The sequence below is a fragment of the Oncorhynchus gorbuscha genome, linkage group LG14, assembly GCF_021184085.1.
Source record: "Oncorhynchus gorbuscha isolate QuinsamMale2020 ecotype Even-year linkage group LG14, OgorEven_v1.0, whole genome shotgun sequence".
NCBI classification, from domain to species: Eukaryota; Metazoa; Chordata; class Actinopteri; order Salmoniformes; family Salmonidae; genus Oncorhynchus; species Oncorhynchus gorbuscha.
In genome coordinates this window covers 31,953,525-31,964,389 of record NC_060186.1, presented here as the reverse complement: position 1 = coordinate 31,964,389, position 10,865 = coordinate 31,953,525, and the positions used below count along the sequence as shown (strand labels likewise).

The following is a 10,865-nucleotide window of genomic DNA, read 5'->3' as shown; positions in this document are numbered from 1 at the left end:
CTTTGCCTCAGCCAGCTCCCTCTCAATGTCATTACGCTTGGAGGGGTCACTCAGGTAGTCCACAAAGTCATTATAGCTGCGGATGTACTTGGCCTCGTCCTATGACAAAGAAAAGAGCATCTTAGTGAACAGAACACATTTCCCCTCAGGGACGCTCTCTTTCTCTTGGAAGAGAATGAGTTAGTGAGTTATGTGGTTGGCCTGAACCAGGGCGCCCAGGAGGACCTTTCCCGCCACAAACAGATGGTTCCTGCTCAGGGTGGAACCAAGCACGGTCTTGGGAAGAGTTAGGGTGAGACATGTGGTGCTTCTGTAGCTCAGTTGGTAGAGCATGGCGCTTGTAACGCCAGGGTAGTGGGTTCGATCCCCGGGACCACCCATACGTAGAATGTATGCACACATGACTGTAAGTCGCTTTGGATAAAAGCGTCTGCTAAATGGCATATATTATATTATATTATTATTATTATCTTCCTCTAGGATACAGAACAAGAAGTCACAGAGAGAAAAAGGAAAGTGGGTCCACTCACAGTGAAGGCCTGGCGCAGGGAGACGAGCCTCAGTCCTCCACTCTATTGGTGGTAAGGTAGAGGCTGTGAAAGGGAGGGAATGGAGCATGTCAACCATTAGAGTCAATGGGAGATAACAACATTATGACCACAATCCTTCAGCATCTGACAAGCCCAGACTACAGACATTTAGAGGAACTCACATTAGCAGAGTAACCTCCCTCTCCTTAGGCAGAAGGTCCTCCTCCCAGCCCTGCGACAACAAAACAAGCATTCAAAATCAGTGACCAGTGCAATGACATAACAAACAATCGGTCAATGGAAGGATCTTATTGATCCTGGTCAATAGTATGTGTGTGTAACGTCTGACCTCATAGCAGTTGTGGCCCTCAGGCTCTGGGTCAGTGAACTGCTGAGTGGTGGGCGTAGAGAAGGAGGCAGCCTCCGATCACGCTGAAGAGAGAAGTCCGTCCAGCGTACACCACTGAAACATCAGTCTGCTGCTCAAAACACACACAACACAACTGTTTACCACACACACACGTTATTAAAAAACACACCAAATCGAATGCAAAAATGCCCATAGTCTATATACATAGGAAATCGTTTATTTACCTGGAAGCAGCCAAGCGTCACGTCCACAGACGTCTCGTGGCGGAGGTGAGACGCATAGTGGGTCACCCTGCCAGCCACACGCTGACAGAGAGAATACATGTTAAGGCCAAATGGAATTAGTGAAGAAAAGCCTAATCTAATACTATTTCAGTAGTATTTACATCTTACCTGGATCCAAGTGATGGACTGCATTTTGGTGGCACAGTAGGGGATGCCCTCTGGACTAAGCCTGGCTGTCTCCTTGGAGATGGCCCACACCAGTTGAGCCTCCAGGCCTCTCACCCTACTCATGTGGTGCATCCTCACCACCACCTGCTGTTGAGATAAACAACAAGACAACATCAACAAAACCACTTCAGCAATTGCTGTGACACATTTCCATCAAGATCAAATGACTGACCATGTAGATTAGGATTAGCTAGTTACAAAGACACATACCTGGGATCCCCCACACATGTAGGTGATGATGGGGCTGATGAACTGGAAAGTTCTCCAAGCTTTAACCACCGGACCGACATTGTTCTGCACATTACAATACATTCATGTTGGAAACAGTAAACATTGTAACAGTGATGTGACTGTGTGTGTGTGGGGGGGGTATCTTACCCTGATCACAACAGACCCACAGTACAGGGGGCTGAACCTAATCGGAATCAACTGCCAATTGCCAGTGGCCTCCTAAAGCAGAAAGCAGACAAGAGATTTGTTTCATGTCAAAGAGAAACTTGAATATCAGGGATATTTTTTAAACATAAAACCCCAAACTTTCAGAAAATTGTACCTCAAGGATAGTCTGCACATCTGGCACATCCTCAAGGATGATAGCAGCATTCTGGACATCAAGGAGGACTGGCAGCTGTAGAACATCTGGCACATCATCCAATGGCACATCCAACTGGACCTCATCCAGGACAGTTGTTTCTAAAATGAGGGACATTGGAATATAAAAGAAACTATTGTTAGGACATAAAACGTAGCAAGATTGCTAATACTAGCTAGCTAGGCAGCAAAAGTTGATCGCTTAGCAACAGTTACTAAAGTTAATGTTAGCAAGCAAACTAGCTAGCTACAACATCTCTAGCACAAGCATTTTTGCCAAGTCTGAATGATAGAAATACACAACATTTAGCAAATTATAATGACATTGTTAAATGTAGTAAAATAACGTCCACGCAGTCTCTCCGCCAGTCTTGAAAAACACCCAGCCATTTTCCAGTCGATTGTTCTCAGGTCTCAAAAATCAAACAGTTTGTTGTCAGCAGCAAACGGAAGTTGTTGTTTTCGCACGGTCGGTTAGATGTCTCTTGGCAGCACACTTTCGAAAATGATTGTTTACCAAATTGACAACTGTGTTGCCATAGAAATGAGTTTGGAATTCTATGATTCCCTTTAGAATCCATTAAAATTGCTTGTCATCATTCTAGTGAAGTCGACGTGCTCCTTCGTAGCTCAGTTGATAGAGCATGACGTGTTGCAAACATTGCTAAGAAGATAGATAACGATTTCAGGGCCTTAACTTCATGTTGTTTTGCAATTATAATATTGACAAAGTTCCAGTGAAACTTTCTGCTTTTCATCGGGCAGGTTTTCTGGTCATGGTCCTTAATTTATAAACACAATTTTTCTCCACACAGATATTATATATGGAATAATCGGGATATATTGTATAAAAATACCTCTCTGTTTTTAGAATATTGGTTCAGAAATAATATCCTATTGGTGAGCCAACTGGTAAATGCAGAGGGTCTTTTACTCAGTTATAAAGAATTCTTATCACTTTACAAGGTCCCTGTAACACCTAAAGATTTTGCAATTGTTTTAGATGCCATTCCCTCAGGTGTTGCTATGTTATTCAGGAACATGTCAAGACCTGACCCTCAGAGCCTACCTTCTATTGACCCTGTTGACTCATCAGTAGGAAAGATTTGTTTCTCTTTTGGTCCATTCAACAAGAGAGCGATACGATCCTTGTTTCAGCAGGATGTTGTATCTTTACCTTATGTCATGCCTTATTGGAATTGATTTATTGATAATATCTGTTGGAAAAAAGTTTGGATGTTGCCACAAACATACCTACTTGTTAACAAAATTAAGGAAGTTTCCTTTAAAATTATTCATAAATATTATCCTGCCAACCACTATATGAAGAAGTTTAAGGAAAACATCAACTCAAATTGCTCCTTTTGTAATGACCACCCAGAAACAGTTGTGCATCTTTTTTGGCAATGTATGCATGTAAGAAAACTGTGGCAAGACATCAGTAGGTTTATAATTGAACACATTTATGAAGATTTTACACTATTGTGGAGAGATGTACTGTTTGGATTCTTTACATACAATAGAAATAAGCGGAATCATTTTTATGTAATTAATTTCATTATTCTTTTGGCCAAATTTCATATACACAAAAGTAAATTTACAAACAGAAAACCACATTTTCGTGTCCTACAAAAAGAAATTGAACTGTATTTTAAGACGGTTAAATGCTCTACTAACAAAAAAGCTGTTAGAATTGTAAGTATATGCATGTCCCTTAAGGTCCTTGTGTAATTGTAATGTGATATTGTACCCCCTAGCTCGATTGTCCATTGTTTGTCATCTATGTATGCTTGTGTTCCCTCATGTGCTTTATGTATTGATTTGTTGTTAATAAAAATAAAAATAAAATAAAAAAAAGATAACGATTTCAGGGATTTTTGTGATGATGAGTTATCTGAAATTGAGATAAAAAACTATTAAATGCCTTAAGGACAATAGGTCCCCTGGAAATTATGGTTTTAATAAGCGAGTTTTATAAAGCATTCAATGATAAATTGATTCCTTTCATTCTTGCGAAGTTTCAAGAATCAATAGAAAATGGGGAGTTACCGGCTTCCGCTGTTTTACTGCCCCCGCTGAAGTAATTGCGTGCCCATAGTAAACATAATTTTTTTTTGTCAAAAGTTGCTAATATATGCAAATAAAAAATATTATTGAATAGAAAACACTCTAAAGCTTCTAAAACCATTAAAATTATGTCTGTATGTAGCAGAACTCTCAGGGCAGTCATTCTCCCAAACTCTCTCTTGTCATCAGAAAAGTTGGCCCAACTTTGACGTCATCGCCCCCACCCTTCCCAAGCACCTACAGGTCTGGGAACAGTCTCTTTGTCTTCAGCGCGATCTCAGCTTTCAATGGGGATTCTCATTGTGAGAATCGCTTGCTCACTGAGAGTTTTGGCTGGCCGAAACCTTTCGGTCATGCGAAAAAACAGGTCACTCTCATGCGCGCTCTGCTCTGCTCCGGTCCTGTCTTTTTTCCAAGATCGATTATACAATGCATGCGTTTCTGTTCGTCCTCACGATTGCTGTACACCTTTATAACATGTTAAAGCTTGATTATGAACTTAGTTTGACAAGTTTAGTCGACATATAATATGTAAGTTCGACGTTTTGGTGCGCATCCACTTGACTTTTGGCTACATTTAAACCGAAATGTGTCGTGTTTGAGAACCGAAATACACAGACTGCAAAACTAAACACTGTTTTTGGTAAGTATAATTCCTTCCAGGTCTTCTGATGGAAGAACAGCAAAGGTAAGGGAATATTTATGTGGTAAATTTGGGTTTCTGTGGACTCCAAGATTGAGGAGCCATAATGCTACTTTTTGAGCGCCGACTCATAGTATAGCCTAGTGAACGAAACCTGTAACATTAAAAATAAATGTAACACAGCGATTGCATTCAGAAGAAGTGTATCTAACTATATATATGTAGAACATGCATATTTAGTCAAAGTTTATGATGTGTATTCCTTGTTAGCTGACGTTATCTGCCGGAGCTATCGTCATTTCTCAGGACATTTGAGTAGCATTTTTTGAACGATGCATCATTGTAAACAGAGATTTATGGATATATATAGCATATTATTGAAAAAAACATAAATGTACTGTGTAACATGTTATATTACTGTCATCTGATAAAGATTTCAAAAGGTTAGTGCAAGACCTTGAAAGACCTTGAAATGCTTCATACGAAGCCACTCCTTCGTTACCCGGGCGGTGTGTTTGGGATCATTGTCATGCTGAAAGACCCAGCCACGTTTCATCTTCAATGCCCTTGCTGATGGAAGGAGGTTTTCACTCAAAATCTCAAGATACATGGCCCCATTCATTCTTTCCTTTACATGGATCAGTCGTAATATAATAATAATAATATATGCCATTTAGCAGACGCTTTTATCCAAAGCGACTTACAGTCATGTGTGCATACATTCTACGTATGGGTGGTCCCGGGGATCGAACCCACAACCCTGGCGTTACAAGCGCCATGCTCTACCAACTGAGCTACAGAAGGACCACGTCCTGGTCCCTTTGTAGAAAAACAGCCCCAAAGCATGATGTTTCCACCCCCATGCTCTTGTTTCTGGTGTCCTTTGACAGCTCTTTGGTCTTGGCCATAGTGGAGTTTGGAGTGTGACTGAGGTTGTGGACAGGTGTCTTTTATACTGATAACAAGTTCAAACAAGTGCCATTAATACAGGTAACGAGTGGAGGACAGAGGAGCCTCTTAAAGAAGAAGTTACAGGTCTGTGAGAGCCAGAAATCTTGCTTGTTTGTAGGTGACCAAATACCTTTTTTCCACCATAATTTGCAAATAAATTCATAAAAAATCCTACAATGTGATTTTCTGGATTTCTTTTTCTCATTTTGTCTGTCATAGTTGAAGTGTACCTATGATGAAAATTACAGGCCTCTCTCATCTTTTTAAGTGGGAGAACTTGCACAATTGGTGGCTGACTAAATACTTTTTCGCCCCACTGTAACTAGTGACATCCATAAGGGATAATAGCGTTAACCTGGATTCAGCTGGTCAGCATATGTCATGGAAAGAGCAGGTGTTCTTAATATTTTATACACGCAGTGTAACTCATTGGCACGGAAATAAGTTATTTTCAACCATTAACTGGGGCCTTGTTGAGGCCTTATCTAGGTAAGTAATTGCTGATTGACAATAAAGTATTATTTTGATGTATGGAAAAATATGGTATGCAATTCCTATGTAGAGAAGGTTTTCTATATGGTAGTTGTTCAATATGACTTCAACTTTTACAGGGCACTCTTGTAAAAATATATGTTTAATCTCAGTGTGACTCACTGTTTAAATAAAAGTTAAATAAAATTTAAAAATAACACAAACATAGGATATGGGGTACACTTCCTTGGCCTCATCACATGTCTCAGTGGCTCCTCCTTAGGAGGTAGGGGGACACCACCATGGGACAGCCCCCACACTCATCGCTAGAGATCGAACTTCAGACTCCTCAACACACCGAAAGAGATTAAGGTGCACACGCTTAGAGAGAGCCGGAACAGGATAACTCCCTCCAAACTCACAAAGACACAGAGGAGGTGGAACTATATAACACCCAGGGAGAGAATGAGTGACCTCAGTCGAACACAGTCAGAAAGAGGAGGTGGAAGAGGGGTTAGATAGAGGAGGAGGTTACCCCAGAGGCCATTCCTCCTGTTCATGTGAGCAAAATAGAGCAGAAGGCTTCTGATCAGCTACATGGCAGGCAGAGGGAGAGGTCGTAGTGATTCACACCCACAGAGAGAAAGACAAACCACACAACCTCTTGGTTGAGATTAACCACACAGAGGTAGAGGCAGAGGGCCTTCATGGCTAGCAAGTCAGCCTGCCTGCTATAATCCTCAAGTCAATTGTATTTAAATTCATGTTCATTAAAGATTTTTATTGAAGATTTGAAAAGTCCCATTTACTTAATTTTTCACTGTCTTCAACCCTCAAGAACCAGGGTGAGTCTGGGTCACCCTTTTCCAGGGCAAACACAACTTGCATATCATCATAGACTAGGCCGAAACATTAATCTTTCAACCTTGCCTGAATAAAATAATGCTTTTTTTTATAGTGAGCAAGAGTTGCGCTTTTTCCTTTTCTATGATGATTAAAAATTTTGGTTGCACCTCAACTCAGCGGTGGTTGAGCGCCCTCCCTTTTTTTGTTGTCAAATAATACATTTTGTTTTACATTTACAAAGTAAATTATTAAAAGCATTAAAATTGTGATGTTTCCCACCTATTTACATAACCTACTCCACACTTGCAAAGTGAAAGTTTATAGAAATTTTCTGAAATTAAGTAGTAAACAGAAGAAAAGCAGAATTGAGTCCAATTATAATACAAATAATTTAATGGTCTATGGTTCAATCCCATTTTTGAAGTTCTGATGAATAATTAATATTGTTCCTCCTCTTCCTTGTGGCAGGCGCAGCAGTACACTGCCCTCCAAAGCCTGCAAAATAGTCGCCGGACTGCCCCTTTCCTAGCTCTGCATGGAACATCCAGTGTCACGTCCTTGGTGACGTGTTGGGTGACATCCGGGATGACCACAGCAACATCCTCTGGAAAGGGAAAAAAGAGGATCAGAATGTAAACAAATGCAAACCGTAGCTTCTAAACACTGGCCAGTTGAAAGGTTCTACTAAGATGTCAAGACAAACGGCACCTGTCAGAGTGCTCTCTAAGTGTTACTCACCTGCTTGGATGTCAGCTGGCAGAGTGGCGAAGACGGCCATCGTGAGAGTCCTTTCTTCAGGTGTGACATCCACAACCTCCAAGAGGGAAGAGATGGGCTCTGCCTCTGTATAAGGGGTGATGTCCACAACCTCTAGGTGGGAAGAAGCCGGGTCTGCCTCTGTGTTAGCGGTGATGTCTACAACCTCCAGGTAGTAAGAAGCCTGATCTGCCTCTGTGTTAGGGGTGATGTCGACAACCTCCAGGTGGGAAGAAGCCTGATCTGCCTCTGTGTTAGGGGTGATGTCTACAACCTCCAGGTGGGAAGAAGCCTGATCTGCCTCTGTGTTAGGGGTGATGTCCACAACCTCCAGGTGGGAAGAAGCCTGATCTGCCTCTGTGTTAGGGGTGATGTCCACAACCTCTAGGTGGGAAGAATCCGGATCTGCCTCTGTGTTAGGGGTGATGTCTACAACCTCTAGGTGGGAAGAAGCCTGATCTGCCTCTGTGTTAGGGGTAATGTCCACAACCTCCAGGTGGGAACAAGCCAGGTCTGTATTATGAGTGACAACAGCAATCCTGATGAGCTCTACTACTACAAGGCACCAAGATGTCATCAGAACAGGCATCTGTCAGAGTGCTCTCTCTCATTGCTACTCACCTGCTTGGATGTCAGCTGGTAGTGTGGTGGAAACGGCCACCGCGAGAACAGGGGGGACTAGTAGGGTGGCTGCAGGGGTCTGGAAGCAGCTCTGCACCTCGTCCGCCACAAAGGCACAGACAGAGCTCATATAAAAAGGGCTCTGGAGGTCATCGGTGGAGAAGGACTGACTGATTCTCTCGAGGATCGACCGCACAGAGTCAAAAGCAGCAGAAAGGGATGTGAGGGGAAGGGTCCTTTAACATGCAGGAGAACTTCTCCACTACGGCCGCCACCATGCCTACAGCCATCGCACTTATAAGGATTGGGTGCTCTGAATGGCCTTCCTCTGGCTGAAGCCACAGGGCCAGGAGGAGCCTGGGCACCACCTCCACCACCACTTGAGATGGGCTGAGCAGGTTGCAATGGGGCTCATTGGACTGCTCGCCCAGAATGCTCCTCACAGCTCTTTCCATGATGCTGTGGACCTTAGGACCGCTGAAATTAACAAAAAGGAGAAGCCAAATCTAAACGATGTGCTCACAGAGAACACTGTCTTAGTCTGTTTCTGCGTAGTTCCAGATGTGTAGATAAATGGATCAAGTCATATGCAGGGCAGTACATGGAACTCACATGTCAGCTGGCGAGGAGGGGTGCATGGAGCGGCGGAGCTTGCAGAAAGCCTCGTGCTCTATGTCCATCATTTTTAGGCAAGTGTTTACTTCCCAGGCCTGCAGTATGAAACAGGAGGTCCCATTAGTGTAATTTCTCAACAGATCTATTCTGTGGTGCTAACTCGTTGTTGAAAGGCTAGTAAAAGAGCTCACTAACTTGTAGTATGTCTCTAACTCTTATTCTCTTACCAGCCGAGCGAGGTCGTTTCCCTCCTCCAGGATTTCCTTCCACACCCTGCAAATAAAACACAGAGCAATTCAACTTTCCTGGCTTCTGATTTTTCTGTTGTTTATTTTACCCACACCTCCTCGAGTGCTGCTGGTGGCAGGGAATGGCAGTGAAGGTGAGTGCTGACGTGGTACTCACTTCTCCCTAAGGATTGTTTGCCCTGAGACACCAGCCAGTTGCTCATATGCTCTGTGGTGACATGGGCGGGACCTGGCCTTGACTCTGGAGCAGCAGATATTGGACGATAAGCTTCTTCTGCAAGATGAGGTAAGGTGTGAGACCATGCCACAAAATACCATATCATGTGCTTTAAGCCTCTCGCAACATTTCACAACTGCTCATGCCTCACAATTTGCAAGTGATATTAAGAACTCTTATGACCACCTTCTCTAAACTGTCTTGAAATACAACTCTCTTTCTGTTGTTTATGTTTTTGTGGGATGAATCTTACCTGTTAATTGTAATATGTTTCCTCCCAGCAAGCCTGCAGAGTCTGAAAATAAAGGCTGCTTCTACAGAATCCTTTGAAGATAATGAAAATAATGATGCTTTGTTATGCACATTAAGCACAGGCATTTACAGTATGCTAAAATTCATTTCTCCTAAGATTACCTTTGTGGGACCATAAGTGAACTCCGGAATGCACCAAACCCTATCCATGGTAAGATGGGGAAGAAATGCAGCGCAATAGATATACGGGATGCTCTAGTAGAGATAACAGGAATGACTTAAAGTCGCGAATGATCAATGACTGTGGAGTTGTCCAATATGCTGCACTTAGAATTGAGTTGTAGGCGATGTTTGGCGCAAAATGGAATGTTTACATTCTATTGCCATGGAGAAATGGGTAGAACCTGTTTAATTGGGTATGCTTCTATGTCTTTATTTCTTGAAAGATTAAACTCTTTATTATGTCATAATGTGTATGAGAGGATGTAGGAGCCCGTCCAGATTCATGACGCGATTATCCAGGTGTATGTTGCTTAGACCTACTAATCCAACCTTGGTTTACAAGTTAAATACATTGTTTATATATGCCTATACAAATCTATCGACCACATCCATTTAAAGCAATGATTGTCAATTGAAAATGTGGTTGTTGTGTTATCCTGTTGTGCGCCTTGAGTATCAGTCCCCTTAAGCACATTATTCCAATATTTTTCCTGAGCTCTGAATTGACACAATGAACACTTTTGAAAAGTTATTCAGTTAAAAATAAGAGTGTGAATGACAATAAACGTATGACTTATATTGTATGCATAATAGTGTAGTAAACAATATCGCTCAGCGTAGGAACTTTTGGTGTTAGGAAAGTATCCGTTTTTAGTCTCCATGACCCGTATCACTTCGTTGTCTTGTTGGTAATAGTAAAAATGCATGACAGTCCGCATTGTAATGGTCTTACAGGTGTTTTTCATTTTGCTTCTCACATTAAACAGACATTTGAGAACGGAATTGTTATGCAGGTGAATGAGGACCCAAAAGCGACTTAGCGAAAACAGAGTCTTTATTCCAGTAACTGGCAAAAGTAATACTCCTGGACAATATAAGAAGAAAACAAAACATGAAAAAACTTAAATCCACTCGTAGTGACGAGGACAGACTGGAGACTCGATCATTGACTGCAGGTTGCCTCGGGAAGGCACCGACCGTAGCAGTCTAAGACACCTGCTCACACGCAGCAT

At 42.2% G+C, this 10,865-nt stretch overlaps 1 protein-coding gene across 2 annotated transcripts; it reads right to left on the bottom strand.

Annotated features, from left to right (window-relative positions):
* On the bottom strand, positions 1 to 2,653 carry LOC123994790. 2 transcript variants are annotated; one of them, XR_006831721.1, is made up of 9 exons: positions 1,906 to 2,653; positions 1,731 to 1,802; positions 1,563 to 1,646; positions 1,293 to 1,439; positions 1,125 to 1,205; positions 880 to 1,009; positions 713 to 762; positions 531 to 593; positions 1 to 99 (listed from the first exon to the last, which is right to left on the bottom strand). XR_006831721.1 is itself a non-coding variant. In XM_046297782.1 (6 exons), exons 1-6 carry the CDS (start codon positions 2,059 to 2,061, stop codon positions 911 to 913), a joined length of 639 nt encoding a protein of 212 aa, XP_046153738.1. In that variant the 5' UTR covers positions 2,062 to 2,653; the 3' UTR covers positions 656 to 910. The 2 variants fall into 2 exon arrangements, 1 of the variants encoding a protein (XP_046153738.1); XM_046297782.1 differs by lacking the exons at positions 1 to 99; positions 531 to 593 and having other exon boundaries at positions 656 to 1,009.
* Positions 2,654 to 10,865: the final 8,212 nt, after the last annotated feature.